This window comes from Phaethon aethereus (genome assembly GCF_964289735.1).
Source record: "Phaethon aethereus genome assembly, chromosome: 1".
NCBI lineage: Eukaryota > Metazoa > Chordata > Aves > Phaethontiformes > Phaethontidae > Phaethon > Phaethon aethereus.
In genome coordinates, this window is record NC_138575.1 from 222,272,966 (window position 1) to 222,289,384 (window position 16,419).

General features: G+C 70.6%; 1 protein-coding gene across 1 annotated transcript in view; it reads right to left on the reverse strand.

Moving 5' to 3' along the window:
- Positions 1-16,419, reverse strand: part of PDE2A (phosphodiesterase 2A) — a gene marked incomplete at its 3' end in the record, with an annotated part of 45,475 nt that overhangs the window by 10,038 nt on the left and 19,018 nt on the right. Inside the window, exons 2-3 of the mRNA XM_082013906.1 lie at positions 13,104-13,164; positions 672-761 (exon numbers count right to left, since the gene is read on the reverse strand). Of these exons, the coding sequence (XP_081870032.1) occupies positions 672-761; positions 13,104-13,164 (151 nt within the window). The remainder of the gene's footprint in view (positions 1-671; positions 762-13,103; positions 13,165-16,419) is intronic.

A 16,419-nucleotide genomic window follows, 5' to 3' on the forward strand; every position in this document is an offset into this window, starting at 1 on the left:
GCTGCCCAGTGGCCTCGTGGCCCCGGCCGTGGCCCGCGTGGCTCAGTGCTGGCACAATGCCTGCCCCAAGCCAGGACACCACCAGCACCAGGGCCACCAGTACCAGGGCACCACCAGCACCAGGGCTACCAGGAGTGCCAGGGTCACCAGCATCCCAGGGCCACTGGCACCCCAGAGCCACCAGCACCAAGGCCACCAGCATGCCAGGGCCACCGCTGGCACCAAGGCCACCAGCACCCCAGGGCCACAAGGGCATTAAGGGCTCTGCAGCTCCTGGGGGCTCCGTGCCGCCCCTGGCCCACTATGGGGAGATGGCCGGTGAGGACCAGGGAGTGAGACTCAGAAAGGTCAACCCGAGAGTGATTTCGCACTTAAAATGGCAACTGGGGGACTGGTGACACGTGCCTTGTATCAGGGGGAGGACACTGAGGTGGGCGAGGGGGAGGAGACCCCACCCCAGGCTCAACCTCAGTATCAGCCAGCAGAGAATCCACCACCCACAGGGCTACCCCCGGCCCTTGGAGGGGTGTTCTCAGAGACCCAACAAATCCCCAACCGCCCCAGGGGCTGCTCTGCTTCACCCCCCCTCCCGCCCCGCTCCCCAGGGCACAGCACCCTCCCGCCGCCCCCGGGGCGGGGGCCCGGATCGGGCCCGTCCCGCGCCCACCTACCACTGCGGGCAGCAGGGAGACCAGGGCGTGGCGGAGGGCGTCCCGCAGGCGGCCGGCGTCGATCACGGCCCCCAGGCTCAGCAGGGCGTCCTGCGGAGAGAGCAGAGCGGGCCGGCGGGTTAAGGGCGCCTGAAGCCACGGTGACGGGCACTGGGGAACCCGGCCCCCTCCGGCGCGTCCCCAAGGCCCCTCACAGCACAGGGACGGGCGATGCCGGGTCCTCCTTCCCCCGAAGCCCTGGCCACTTGCACTAGCCATGCCACCCCCCATGCTAGCCACACTGACACCTGCACTAGCCATGCCACCCGCAGCGCTGGCTATGCCAATGCCTGCACTAGCCACACCACCACCTATGCTAGTCACACCAATGCCTGCAGTAGTCATGTCAGTGCCTGAACTAGCCACACCACCTCCAGTGCTAGCCACGCCAACGCCCTGCAGGAGCCACACCAAGACATGCACTAGCCACGCCAACACCTCATCCCATTTATTACTGCCCTAACGCACGGGAGCCGGGCCGGCGCGCTCCCCGCTCCCCACCCCACGCCGCTGGGGCGCTGGCCTGGCTCCGCGGCGTGACCCCCGGCTCCGCTCCCGCCTCCGGCCCTCGCCCGGGGCACGGACGGCGCTTTTGCAGAACAGCTGGCGGCTCCCAGCCGGGCACCAGCTAACGGCGCCGGGCTCTGCCCTTCGGTCCCGCTTCCGCCAGGCAGCGCGGGGCTTCACCCCCGGCTGCACCGACAACCAGCCCCGGTGCCACCGCGGGGTCCCTCCGGGGACCGTCCCCGACCCTGCGCCCCGGGAACCCCGGCCGCGACAGCAGCCCCCCGCCAGGGCCGTGCCGCCCACCCGCCCCGGGAGCACCCTCGGCGGCGGGGCCGGATGCGGGCGGCGGGCGGGAGCGTGGCCGGCGGCGGCGAGGGCGCTTCCCGCTGAAGACATCGGCGCAGGCTGTTATTCCAACAGGGCTGCATCTCCAGTCGCTTACTCACACTGGAGACACATGCACTGTAGAATACAGCCAGGCCTCGGCCGCGTGTCCGTCCTGCCGTCCCTCTGTCCCTCCGCGGTGGCTCAGCATCCCCGCCGTGTGCGGGGGCAGACGGGGCAGAGCCCGAGCGGGACCCCCAGGGCTGCTGGAGCATCAAATGCCGGCGGCACGCTCGGCGCGGGGACGGACGGTGGCAGCTGGGCGCCAGGGACGGCTTCGGTAGGGCTGGGAATCCGGGTCCGTCCCCGGAGCTGGTGGAAAAAGCCGCAGGGGCTAAAAAACCCCACCCCCACGACAAGGAGAGAGCGGCGGAGGCAGGCGGGAGCGTTCGCTGCACGGGGAGGCGGCGGGGGGAGCGGGACTGGCCTGGGAAGGGCATCCCGCTCATCCCACTCATCCCACTCATCCCGCTCATCCCGCTCATCCCACTCGTCTCCTTTGTCCTGCTCATCCCACTCATTCCACTTGTCCAGCTTGTCCCACTTATCCCACTCATCCTGCTCATCCCACTCGTCCTGCTTGTCCCACTCATCCCACTCATCCTGCTCATCCCACTCGTCCTGCTTGTCCCACTTATCCCACTCATCCTGCTCATCCCACTTGTCCTGCTTGTCCCACTCACCCCACTCACCCCACTCATCCCGCTCATCCCACTCGTCTCCTTTGTCCTGCTCATCCCACTCATTCCACTTGTCCAGCTTGTCCCACTTATCCCACTTGTCTCACTCATCCCACTCATCCCGCTCATCCCACTCGTCCCACTGGTCCCGCTCCCCCGGCCCCTCCCGCCCCCAGCCCAGCCGCTCCCACAGCCAGCGCGCGGCCGCGGCCCGTTCGTTGCCGTACATGGCAGCCGCGGCGCCGCAGGGCCGGCGCGGGCGGCCCCGCTGTCAGCTCCGCTTATTGCTTTTAGTTAATGACCCCACGCGGGAGCCGAAGCAGCGAGGCCCCGGGAGCGTGCGGAGCCACGCGAGGCACGGGGGGGCACAGCTTTCCCCCCGTCCCCACACCCCCCCCGGGCAGGGGGTCCCCCCTCCAGCGGGACGCGCGATGTGCCGGGGTGGTGACCGGTGAGGCCGTCGTGGAGACGGGGCGGGGGGGGGTGCACGGAATGGGATGGGGGGTGTCCCCCCCCGCCGGCATCTCGGGGCGACCTGGGGGACGGGCAGGCGTCCCCCCGCCGCCTGCGCGTGCCCCCCAGCAGCGGCGCGCGGGGATGGGGCCCCACTGCTGGCAGCGTGCCGGCAGCACGCGCCCGCGGCGCCCTTCCCCGGAGAGCGGTGGGATGGGGGGCAGGATCCGTCCCCCTGCCCCCCAAACCGGGCAGGGAGCACCCCTGGAGGGCAGAGCGATAAATTGGGGGGGGGGGGGGCACGGGGGGTTAATTAACTTCGCCGAAGCGGGGGGCAGCGTGGCGCGACCGCGTTCCCCAGCGTCGCGGCAGCGCCCGACAGCCTCACCCCAGGTCCGCGCGCCCCGCTGCCGCGCAGGCCGCCGCCGCCGCGGGGAACGGGAAGCCCGGAGGTGGGCGCCGGGGGGACCCCCAGATGTGGGGCCAGACACGGGGCAGGGCACGGGCGCCGCGGTACCCGTGCTCTGCCAGACACCCAAGCTGGGTGACGTGTGCCATCGCCGCCGCGTGCCATCGCCGCCGCCCCCGGGTGCCCCACGGGACCGCGGTGCCGGCGGGGATTTCGCCGGCTCCCGCTCAGCTGGCACGCCAGCATCCCCCCGGCGCGGCGCTGGAGCCGTATCTGCCTCCGTGTTTCCCGCTGGAGCCGCCGGGTGATGAATGGAGCCGCTCATCTCGTTAGAGTACGCCATTTGTCTCGGCTCCCACGGGAGCCAGGGCACAGCGCGGCCCCCCGCGGCACAACCCCCCCGCGGCTTCGCAACGCCAAACCGCACCGCGGCCCGGCCGGACCGCGGGCTGCTCTCCCCAGCTGGAAATCGGCACCCTATTTTCCCCGAATTTTTGTCCCTCCTTTTTCTTTCGGAGAGCGGCAGCAGCACCCCGTGTACCCAGCCAGGCAAGGGTGGGGACCCCCAGCACGGCCCCCCGACTCCTCCCAGCTCTGTTTGTGGAGTAGAGAAATCCCATCCCGGCCACCTTCCTCTCCAGAAAAGCTCCTCTCACGCCTGCCGTGGGGAGAGAGGGAGACCGGGGGGTCCCGCACCCTCCCAGCACCCGTGCTCGCTGGCTCTCAGGCCTCGGGGCCTGCGCCCATTCCCCTGGCCTCGCTCCTGGGCGATGGACGGGGATGGTTTTGCCCCCGTGGGGCAGCTCAGGGTGATGCTCCCCTGCCCATAGCCCCCCCAGGGTGAGGCAGAGCCCCCGGGGTGGGCAGAGGCCGGACCCACTGCAGTGAGGTACCCCTGGGGTGCTCAGCCCCCTTGGGGTCCCGAGGGGAAACTGAGGCACAGAGAGTGAGGCGGCGATACCGGCGCCTGGGAGCACCCAGCTCCCGGAGGGACGCAGAACCGGGCTGCAGGGCCCTACCCTGCCCGGCTCCCAGGCTGAGGACAGGTGTCCTGGGCTGCCGGAGCACCCATGGGTGCTAGCGGCAGCCCAGGCTTCAGCAGCAGGTTCCTGCCGTGTCCTTCCCGTGCCGTCCCGGCGGGGACGGCAGCCCCTGCTCGCTGCGGGGCTGAGGCACCTCGGGGAGATGAATCACCCCCCAGCTGAGCCTCCAGCACAGCTTTGCCGTAAAAACTGCACAGAAATTATTCCACCGACGCGACCCTTCGAGCTCGGAGGTGTCCACCTCCCCGCCAGCCCCGGGAGCTCGGCTCCTGCCCCTCCCGCCGACTTCATCCACCCGGGAACGCAAGGGAAATGATCCCAATTACTTCTGTAAGTGGATTAGCGCGTCAACCCCCGCGTGAGCGATCGCCTTCGGGATGAAGCCGGACATCGCTCCGTCTGGACAACTTCACTCCCCGAGCCCAGGCGCCCAAATCAAGTTAGAGCATCTGAGATGCTGAGTACGCAGATCTGCGCGCCCGCGGGCACCGCGTCCCCCCGCCCGGCACCCCCGTCCCACGGGCACCATCCCCACCCGTGGGCAGGCGCTGCCCGACGCCTTTGCCAAGCTGCCGGCTCGGGGTGCAAAGGGACGGGGATGCGCGGGAGCGTGGCGTACAGCGAGGGGGGGTCTGGGGCAGAGAAAATCCCCCCCGTCACCCCATTTATCGCCTTGCCCCAAGCCCCCTCCGGCAGCAGAGGGGGTGAGAGATGGCAGCCCCGCAGCCGGGACCCCCCCGCCAGCCCCCAGCCCCTCTCACATCAGCGCCGCTGCCTCTTGCGGGGTGTTCGCAGGCATCGAGGACCGAGGAGCATCCCCCAGACCCCGCGGCTCCTCGGGGCAGCCCCTGCGGAGCCGGGCAGGCGCCGGGAGCCCGGCCGGGGTGCTCACCCCATCGGGGTCCCGCAGAGCCGGGGCTGGGGGCTCGGCTCCCTCCCACCTGAGGTTCGTCCCATGGGACGCTTTTTTAGGCGGCGCTGGCTGGGCCGCGGCCGCCGAGCCTCCGCGCCTCGTTAGGCTTCTCCCATCTGACGGGCAAAAAGCAAATCACGTTTGCGTTCCTGCCGCCGCTCGCTGCCGGCCGGGCGGCCGCCGGCCTCTGCGGCACAGCCCTTCGCCCGCCCCCGTGTCCCCCGCCTGGGGACACCCGGGGGCTTGGGTCACCCTCCCCGGCCAGGGCAGCCCCCCATGGGTCCCCAAGCCGGCAGGCAGCGAGTCAGCGGGCAGAGCAGCAGGACGCCCACACCCTGCCTGCAGCCCAGGATGGGCAGCCCCAGCTCCCAGGGGAGCGGCCGAGCCCCCTCCGGCCCCCCCAGGACCCCCAAGCTGAGCCGCGGCAGCTGGTGGCCGCAAGCAAACACCCGGCCCCGGCGCCCGCGCCGCCCTGCCCAAGCATTTGCCGTGCAATCTGGCGGCGTTAAAAATATCCTCGAGCCGTGATTCATCCTCCTCTCCCGCCTCCGGCAGTGCCGAGCCCCCCAGCCCCGCTCCCCTCCCCGGGGGGCTGCTCCCTGCGGCCCCCCCGGCCGCACGGCCCCGCGCTGCGGCCGCAGCGGTTAAATATAGCCAAGCTCCGGCCGTGCGTTAGCAACGCGCAGCTGGCAACAGGCAGGCAGGGCCAGGCAGGAGCCCCGTTGCAGGCAGAGAGCGTCGCCGGGCTGGAATGCCGGGGTGGAAGTGGGGAAACTGAGGCACAGAGCAGGGAAGCGACTCCTGAAGGCAGCAGGTCCCACCGCTGGCAGGAGCTCTGCTGTCACCTCCAGCCAGCTCCGCTGTGGGCTGTGTGACACTGCTGAGGTCCCTGCCACCCGGGTCCCACGCTGCTCCAGGATCCTCCCCCAGCCCCACAGCCGTCATCCCCCAGGGGATCCTCTCCATCAGGGTGGGGACGTGGAGGCAGCACCCCCAGGCAAGCGCTGGGCAGGGGCCAGGGCCACAGAGGACGCGGCGAGGGATGGACGGGGCGAGGGATGGACGGGGCGAGGGATGGACGGGGCGAGGGATGGATGGAGCGAGGGATGGACGGGGCGAGGCATGGATGGAGCGAGGGATGGACGGAGCGAGGGATGGATGGAGCGAGGGATGGACGGGGCGAGGGATGGATGGAGCGAGGGATGGACAGGGGGAGGGACGGAGCGAGGGATGGACGGGGCGAGGGATGGATGGAGCGAGGGATGGACGGAGCGAGGGATGGACAGGGGGAGGGACGGAGCGAGGGATGGACGGGGCGAGGGATGGATGGAGCGAGGGATGGACGGGGCAAGGGATGGACGGGGCAAGGGATGGACGGAGCGAGGGATGGATGGAGCGAGGGATGGACGGGGCAAGGGATGGACGGGGCGAGGCATGGATGGAGCGAGGGATGGACGGGGCGAGGGATGGACGGAGCGAGGGATGGATGGAGCGAGGCATGGACGGGGCGAGGCATGGACGGCGCAAGGGATGGACGGAGCGAGGGATGGATGGAGCGAGGGATGGACGGGGCGAGGGATGGATGGAGCGAGGGATGGACGGGGGAGGGATGGAGCGAGGGATGGACGGAGCGAGGGATGGATGAAGTGAGGGATGGATGGGGTGAGGGATGGAGGGGGCGAGGGATGGAGGGGGCGAGGGATGGATGGAGCGAGGGATGGACGGAGCGAGGGATGAATGGAGCGAGGGATGGATGGGGCGAGGGATGGAGGGGGCAAGGGATGGATGGAGCGAGGGATGGATGGAGCGAGGGATGGACAGAGGAGGGAGGGATGGAGCAAGGGATGGACGGGGGAGGGATGGATGGGGCAAGGGATGGATGGGGCGAGGGATGGATGGAGCAAGGGATGGATGGGGCGAGGGATGGACAGGGGGAGGGATGGATGGATGGATGGACAGAGGGATGGCGAAGAGAGCCGGCAGCTCTGCCCGACCGCAGCCGGGAAGACATCCATCACCCGGAGCCTGCCCCCCCCGCAGCAGAGCGCTGCCTTCGCTCCCAAATCACATTGCTTTAATCTAATCAGGCAGCAGCAACCTGTAACCCGAGGTAGCTCCTTAATTACCTCATCCTTTGCAGGGGATAATGAGCGCAACCGGGAAGGAAACACTTCTGGGCTCTCTCTGGCCTCCCCAGGGCCGTTTGCCCGCGGTCCTGCTGCAGCAGACAGAAGAGGGGCTGGGGGCAGCAGCCTGGCACCGAGCACGCCGGCGCGCAGCCACGCCGGGCCCAGGCTTCCCAGCGCCGCGGGATGCAAACCCGTGGGATCAGCCACCCGAAAAAAGCGTGCTGGCAGCCCTGCGCGCCCGCCCTGCCTCAGTTTCCCCGCAGCGCATCCCTCCACCCCGTCCCCCCCTCACCCGCCCGCCGGCCTCGCCTGAGCCTGCCGCGCTCAACCGCGGCCCAAGCACCACCCAACGGGCACGAGGAGCTGCCTAACCGCGCCAGCGTGAGCCGGTTGCGTCCCCTTAAACAGCGCTTTGAAAGTCATTTCGGGTGCGCTCGGTCTGTTGGCGAGTCCCGGCTGACGAGGCCACAATATAATCACAGTTGAGCCCGGCGCGGAGCGGCGGCTGGCGCGGCATCGCCCTGCTCGCCAGCCGCGGCGGTCAGCGCGGGGTGGTCTGCACGGGGTGGTCTGCACGGGGCCGTCTGCACCGGCCGCTTGCACAAGACAGTGGCACGGGGTGGTTTTCACGGGGCAATTTTGCACGGGGCCATTTGCACAGGGCGGCTTGCGTGGAGTATCTGCGCACGGAGGCCGTTTGCACCGGGCATTGGCACGGGCCGTGCAAACCGTTTCCACGGGGCGGTTTGCACAGGCCCTTTGCACGGGGCAGTGCAAACCGTTTGCACAGGGCAGTTTTTGCACAGGGTGTTTGCACAGGGCAGTTTTTGCACAGGGCAGTTGCACAGGGCAGTTGCACAGGGCAGTTGCACAGGCGTTTGCACAGACTGGGACCAAGCGGGCTGACGCTCCCTGGGGACACCGCATTCTCCCAGGGGGGACTTTTAACTTTACAAGCAAAGTTTCCAACCTGACGTCATCCCCCGAGGCCTTCGGGGATGCTCCCCAGGTCGTCCCCCCACATCCCGGCCCGGCCCCCCGGGGCTGACGGAACGGGGCCGGAGTCAAGGTCGCTTCCTGTTGATGTCCCTTCGCCGGGCAGGACAAACGGCCGCCGTCGTCCTCAAGGATTTCCCGTCCCCGAGAACATCGCGGCCTTCTCGGAACAGCGGCCCCGGCCGGGCGGCCAAACGAGCTGCCGCTAATTAGCCATTGATAAGAGCGAAGCTGGACGGGGCCGGGGGTCTCTCCCGCCGGGAAGGAAGTTGTTATTTCGCTGGGAAACGGATTGCGAGGAGCAGATAAATGGGACTGCCCGCCCGCGGGGACGCCCGCGGCCCCCCGGGGACCCCCCATGCCCCCTGCAGCCGGGGCAGGGCGGCCGCTGCCCGCAACGCTGCCCGCACGCTGCCCGCACGCTGCCCAGCCCACCGTCTCCTGGGAAAGCCGCGGGGAAACTGCTCCGGCATTAGGAGCGTCCCCGGTACCCGACCGCCTTCGCCCCACGCGACACGTACAGCTACCGCGGCCGCCGTGGCCACGCCGGCACCCAGCCCCCGGGGCGGCCGGCACCCAGCCTCCGGCGCCGGCGGCAGAGCTGGCCCGAGGCCGAGCGCGGCTGCGGGCCGCGCCGCGGGGAGCCGGCACCACGCGCGCCCGCGGGATGCGGCGTTCCTGGAAGGCTTTCCCTGGCACACGGCCCCCTTCCCGTCCCCGCCGGCCGCCAGCACCTCCCGGCTGGTCTTTAAGGACTTTCCTGGACGTTTTCTGCTGGATGAGCCGTGCCGAGGCTGCGGGGGCCTGGCTCTGCAGCGGAGCGTCGCGGCAAAGCCCCCTCCCCAGGCGCTCCGGGGTGCGGGGACAGCCGGGTCCCGCGGCGGGGACTTGGAGCAGCGGCATGGGCAGGGGAGAGGCGGCGGTCCCGCATCCCGGCGCTAGCGGGATCTGCGCGGTGATTAGGGAGCGCGTTTATCAGCCTCTGATGGGATCTGGGAAAATTGAATTCCCGGCCGTCTGCCGCCGGGGAGGAATTCAACCCGGGGCAGCGCTGCCGAGCGGGGCCGGGGCGGCGCAGCCGCCTCCCTCGGGGGGTTTGCTCTGTTTGCACGGGGACCTCTTTTATTTTCCATATGTAAGGCTTTGGTTACGGGATCCAGCTCCCAGCTGGCGGGGAGGGGTCCGGGGATCACGGTGGTCTCACTGCTCAGACGGGGAAACTGAGGCACGGCCGGGGGAAGCCCAAAGCCGCCCATTAAATGGCTCCCCACGCCGGAAGGTTTCCAGCGCCGGTGTTTAACGCATCAGCACCCATGGCCAGTCCCAAAGCCTTGCCCAGGGCACCCGAAGGTGCCAGCACCACGCGCCCACCGGAGCCTCCGGCACCAGCCTGCCCAGCACGTGGGTGGCAGAGGGGTGCGCCCGCGGGGACCTGCGCGGGCCAAAACGCAGAGAGAAAATCCCCGCTCCGGCTGGCCGGCGGCTGCCAGGGAGGGTTTGCTTCTGGGTTTGGCAGCATCCCGACGGAGCCGGGCTGGGAGCAGCGAGCCCCTCTCCTGCGCCCAGAACAGGGAGTCTCAGGAACCAGCCCTGCTCCCCATCTGCCCCCCCCACCCGCACCCCCCGGCACCTCCTGCCCCACGCGTCCTCCTCGGGGCAGGGCCCCCGCACCCTCTCCCCCGCGCCCATGGGGCAGCCGGGGGAGGGACGTGCCCGGCTGCGGCTGTGAAGACCCCGCAGCTCCAGATCCCAGGACTGGGATCGCAGGGCGTCGCTGCCATCACCTCCCCGCAAAATGTCTCAGCTCGGCTCCAAAAAGCCAAGGTCAGCCACGGCGCCCATCGCGGCCGGGAGGACAATGCCGCGCTGCCGCGCCTGGCGCGAGAAATTCCTCCCCCCCAGCAAACACCGGCTGCCAAACCCCCCCAGCGCCGGCTGCCCCCGACCCGACTCTGCATCTCCCGGTGCTGATGCCTGCACGCAGCCCCCCTGCTCGGGGTGCACCAGCAGCACCCGCACCCCAGCTCCTCCATGCCGGGGTGCACCAGCAGCACCCGCACCGCAGCCGGGCTCCGGGCTCACCGTGCAGCCCCCCCCGGTACGGGGCTGCACCACCATGGCAGGGCCATTTCTGCACCCCCGCCCGGTTTCCATCTGCCTGGAGGTGCCCACAAGCCCGGTGTGATGCCGCGGGGCATGAGAGGGCTGGGACCCCCAGCCCGAGCCCCACAGCGCCCCAAAGAGCCGTGCCAGGGCACACGCAACGCCGGCACGGGCTGATCCCGCACCCGTGAGCGGTCACTCCTTGGAGCAGCCGTGCCAAAAGAGATTTTGCCGGTGGGGGACCCCCGGGCTGGGGAACCACTAGAGTGCACCCATCCACCCCGCTCTGGGGGTCCCACTCTGCCCCCCGGCCCTGCGGCTCGGCGGGGCGGAGGAGGAAGCCGGCCCTGCCCCGCGTCATGGAAAGAAGCGCCCCTGCCGCATTGTGCGCCGCGGCCCTTTCCTCCCCTTTATTGCCCTGCTGATGTGTTTGTGTCGGCCGGAGGAAACGCCGGCAGCGCCGGGACAAACGCCCGCACACGCATGGCCCCACACCGCCCTCGACGGGTCCCCCGCCCCACGGGCCCGGCCGGCCCCACGCATGGGGAAACTGAGGCAGGAGCAGCCCCCGCGCCGCCAGCCGAGGCACCCGCAAGCCCTGGCAGGTCAGCAAGGGCATCCCTCGGGGTAGGATGGGGACCCCCAGCGTGCCCCCCCGCCAGCCCTGGGCGCAGCGTGGGCCCCCCAGCTCCCCCGGCTCAGCCAACACCCATCAGTTAGGGTTCGATTCATGGGCCAGGCAGCGGGTAACTGCACTGGGGCCGGCAGCTGGGTGGGAGAGGAGGCACAGACATCTTCAGCCCCACCCCACAGTGGTTGGGGGGCCAATAAAGGCCCAAGCCCTACATAACCCCAGCCAGGCTTGGGGATGGGGGTCCCAAATGCAGCCAGTACCCAGGGCACTGACGGGGACTGGGGTCCTGCAGCATTTTGGGGGGGAATGAGCCACCCCCCCCAACCCCTCACACGTCCCTGGTCATGTCCCTTTGCCCTGTGCAGCTGTGACCTTGCGCGTCGGGGACGGCCAGGGGGCAGCTCTGCCCCATCACACGTCCCCCTCCTCCTCAGTGCCGCCCCAGCAGCCCCCAGACCAAGCTGGTGGTCCAGGTTAAAACTAGCCCCCCCGCATGCCTGGGTGGCTTTTGCTTCCCCAGGGCTGGGGTCTGTGGCTTCCTTCCAGGTCCCCCCACACCTCCGGGTCCCCTCGGGGGGCTGCAGCCAGGGCTCGGTGCCCACCCGGCTGTAAGCACCCTCCTGGGACAGGGCTAGTAGGGTGCTGGGGTTCTGGGACCCAGAGGGGTCGCAGGGACCCCCACACCACAGAGCGGGCCGCTTGCCCTGGCCAGGAAGGAGCCACACGTCCTGCCCCCATGCCGGGTGACAGCTCCGATGTCCCCAAGCTTCATCCTGCCCCTCCCGGGGGGCTGCGTGCACCCCACGGTGAGCCCCGGCCCCCCTCGGGCACGGGCCAGCCCGGCTCAGCTCCTTTCCCTCCGTCAGCAGCTTTCGGCTGTTTCCCGGAGAGCGTTTCCTTCCCCTCGATTCCCAGCGCAAAGCCCCGGCTCCCTGCCTCGCTCTGGCCTTGAACCCGCAGCCCCCGCAGCCCCCGCCCAGCCCCAGCCCACCGGAGCGGGGCAGAGGGGCTGTGCCCCCAGCCAGCTCCGGGCACGCGGGGGGACCAAACCCACGGCCACGGCTTTTGCCCCCAAAACCATCGCCCGGCATTCGGGGCAGGGACCCGGCCCCGGGGACAGAGGGGTGGGAGCGCTGCGGGGGGGGGGGGAGCCCCTCCGAGCCGCCTCGTCCCCAAATCCAGCTGCATCGGGAGGCGCAGGGGCCCGAAGGTTTTCCCACCCACCTACTGGGGTGCAGGCTCCGGGCAGGGTGCTGCTGGGGGGGCTGATGGGGCTCCCGCCTTCCCAGCACCCCCACCCCCCCAGTGGGGCACGCTGCCTGCCCCTGCCTTGGCCAGGCAGCGCTGCCTGCAGCAGAGCTCTTGGGGGTCTCGCTGCGAGGGGGGGACACACGGGGGACTGGGGACCCCAACCCCAGTACCCCAATGCCCCCAGGTACTCCCAGACCCACCGCACCCCCAAACCCTCAGCAGACAAGTGACATCCTCCCCGCCCCGGGCGCATGGGATCTCCCGACCCCCGGGGCCCCCCCGTTTCCCTGGGTGGCTGGGCAGGGTCCCCCCGCCCGGGGGTCGCTCACAGTGTCCTGGAGGGTGCCCATGGCGCGGCCCCGGCTCCCGGCTCGGCTGCGGGGGGGCGCGGACCCCGCCCGCTCCAGCCCATTTCCTCCGGCACCCCCCCCCAGCCACGCAGGAAGGAGGCGGCGGCGTGGGTGGGGGACACACGGAGCCCGGCGTGTCCCCAAGTCCCGGGGAGGGACACACACAGAGGCACAGCTGCCCCCCCCGCCCCCGGACCCAGCGAGCCCGCGTGGGTGTCATCCTGTGGGTCCCGAGTGGGAGAGGAGGTGGTTGGGATGGGGGTCCCGGGGGAGTGGTTTAGGGGTCCCGGGTGAGTCGGGGCTCCCGGGTGGGAGGGAAGGCGGTTGGGATGGGGGTCCCGAGTGGGAGGGGACGTGAGTCGGGGGTCCCGAGGAGGAGGAGAGTTGGGTCGCGTCAGAGGTCTCGGGTGGGAGCGGAGGTGGGTTGGGCGTCCCGAGTGGGATGAGAGGTGGGTTGGGATGGGGGTCCCGGCTGAGAAGGGGGTGTGGAGGGACCCGAGGGGACACCCGTGGGGCGTGGGAGGGGTCCCGCCGTCCCTACCTGTAGCGCCTCGGAGCCGGGCACGGCGTCCTGCCCCTTCAGGAAAACCTGCTGGCCCCGTCTGCAACATTGAAGGAGGGCGGTGAGGAGGTGCCGCGGCCCCACCGCGGCCCCACCGCGGCCCCCGCCCCGCTCCGCCCCGCTCCGCACCTGCTGCGCGCCGGCTCTGCGGGGCAGCGGCTCCGCAGGGTCCTAAGGGGCGGGGGGCCCGCTGTGGGGCGGGAGGTCCCCGGTGTGGGGCGGGGGTCGGCGTATCGCTCCCTGGTGTGGGGCGGGGGGCTCCGGTGTGGGGCGGGGGTCGGGGTATCGCTCCTTGGTGTGGGGCAGGGATCAAGGCGGGGGTCCTGGTGTGGGGTGAGGGTAGAGGTGGGGGTCCCCAGTGTGACGAGCGGATTGGGGCATCGCTCCCTGGTGTGGGGTGGAGGTCAAGGCAGGGTGCCCTGGAGTGGGGCAGGGGTCCCCAGTGTGGGGAGGGGGTCGGGTTGCGCTCCCTAGTGTGGGGCTGGGCACCCCGGTGTGGGGCAGGGGTCGGGACATCGTTCCCCAGTGTGGGGGTCAGTGTATCTCTCCCTGGGGTGGGGGCGCTCCCGCTATGGGGCAGGCTGGACTCTCCTATGGGGCAGGTACCAGGCATGTCCCCATGGGTCTCCATGTTAAATCCCCCATGCTGGGTGTGGGTGGGGGGGTCTCCCCAACTCCCCCCCATCTGCAGGTAAAGCGACCCCCCCCAAGGGCTCTGCCCCAGACGGGGGTTGGGGGTCCTCCCCACCCTCCCCCCCGGGCACTGGACGCCTCACCCCGCTGTGGGGCAGGGATGGGGGTGACGGCTGCAGGGCTTGCTATGGAGAGACCCCCCCCGTGCCCCATCCCCAGGGGGCATCGGGGTGTCTCACCCGCCCCCTGACAAGCCCCGCATTGGAAGAGCACCCCCTCCCCGTTCGTGGAGAGGGAGGGACCCCCATCTCACATGCCGGACGAGACCCCACTTGGGGACCCCCCAGGGACGCAGGGGCTTCACCCCCAGCCTCTACATATCCCCCGTTGCCTTCAGAGGGACGTGACCCCCCGCCGGGGCTCCCGTCCTCACCCAGGACTTCGGGGGTGCCGCTCCCCCCACAGAGCCGGAGCCACACCGGCACCCCGGGGACCACCAGCCCGCACAGGGCAGAGGGGTGCTCCGCCACCCCGACATCCCCCAGGCGTGGGCGCAGCTCGGGGACCCCACCCCGAAGAGACGGGGCTTTGGCAGTGGCGGATAGAGCGTCACGGCTTCAACGCGCCCAGCAAGGAGCCGACGAGGGTCGGTCCAGCAGGGCCACGCGACATGGCAGCCACGGCGGCCATGCGACACAGCAGCCACGCGACACGGCAGCCAGACGACACGGCAGCCACGGCGGCCACGCGATATGGCAGCCACACAACATGGCAGCCACGGCAGCCACGTGACGCGGCAGCCACACAACACGGCAGCCACGGCAGCCACACGACACGGCAGCCATGGAACATGGCAGCCACGCGACACGGCAGCCACGCGACACGGCAGCCACGCGACACGGCAGCCACGTGCCACGCTGTGAGAGGGGTGCGGGCAGCGTGACCCAAGGAAAAGACAAATAAAGGGGGACTGAAGGAGGCAGGAGAGGGACGCGCGACCGCAGCAGACGTTGCGTGGAAGACCGCAGAGCCGGGCCTGCCAGCGCCGGCGTGCCGGCCCGCGGGCAGGGGAGGAAGCTTTGGGCTGGGGGAGGAAGGCCTCCTGCTCTTGCTCCACAGCCCATGACTCCCTTGGCTCGCCCGATGGCTCCTCGTCACCCTGACGAGCCAAACTGGAGCTAAACCGGCCCGAGGCGGCTGGACCCGACGCTGCGGTGCCGCTCGCATGCTTGCCCTCGCCAGCGGCTGCTCGGCGGCGAGCGCCTGCACGCTCTTCAGCCACAGCTTCCGCCAGCTGGCCGGGGGGGGAATCCCTGGGGTGCAGGGCCCCATCCCTGCCTCCCCCCGGGACCGCCGCTGCCTGCGCTGGGCGCTGCCCTCAGCCTGCCGGCGAGGTTTCGGCGACGCGTCCCGGCTTGCAGGGCCCCAACGACCTCCAAATTAGCCTTCCTCCGGAACTCTTCCTCTCTGCCGCCACGCTGCGGCTGCTGCCAACGCGAGGAGACGGCCCCGGCCGAGCTGTGCCCCCCCCCGAGCCTCCTGTGCACTAATGCTGCGTGCACAGCCACACTAGCAGACATCAGAGAATACACAGGCGCAGCGCCGGGGAAGCCGCAGCTGCTGCCCCGCTCACGGGGGAAGCTCTGACCCGAGGGAAAGCGCAAGCCCCTGGTTTTTCCTCCCATCAGCCAGGAGCCGAAGGGTCCCACTGCTCCCCAGGGACAGGGTGCCGTGCGGATGCACCGGTGGCTCGTAGGGACCCAACCCTTCTCTCATCGTCTGGCAGCCGACGGCGGGGGGGGAAGTTCCATGGTGCCCTCAGCCCCACGGGCCTCCCGCGGGGACATGGGGGTGACAGAGAACTGCCCCGGGGCGAGGCCACCTCGGGGCGGCAGCCAAGAGGGGGAGGCTTTGGGGGCTACTGGAGCAGCCCCCCTGCTGAGCCCCCGCAGCGGCGCAGGGAAGCGCGTGGTGCCACAGCCCCAGAGCACCCGTGGTGGGGCCGGGTGGCTGGGCCGGGATCTCCGATGTGCAGCCTGCACCCCAAACCCTGCACCCCACACCCGGCACCCCACACCCGGCACCCCAAACCCTGCACCCCCACACACTGCTCCCTGAACCCCACACCCCTCTCCTTGCGCCCCACACCCTGCACCCCACAGCCCCCAGGTCAGGGGGGCCTGGCGGGGGGTCGGGGTGTCCAGCAGAGCCCCCAGGGACACCCCGGCCACCCCCCGCCACGCCCCGGGGCACCCTCCCGCAGCCCCCCAGCTCAACCCGGGAGCAGCCGCCACGGGCTGTGGGTCCTTCCCTGGGGGGCCGAGCAGCCCCAGGCTGGGACACAGCCCCCACCTCGGCTTGCGGGTCCCCAGCCCTCAGCGCCGCGCTGGCATCGCGCTGGGACCCAGGGGAGACGCGGCCACGGGTGCAGGGAGAGGGGCACCTCGCCCCGGGCCACGGCACGCGCTGATGAGCACTTTGCCCTGGGTGATGGCACACGGTGATTGATGGGCACCTCGCCACAGGCCATGGCTCATGGTGATGGGCACCTCGCCCTGGGTGATGGCACAGGGCGATGGGCACCTCGCTGCAGGTGATGGCACAGGGCTCATGGTGATGGGCACCTCGCCGCAGGCAATGGCACGTGGCCACACACCCCCAG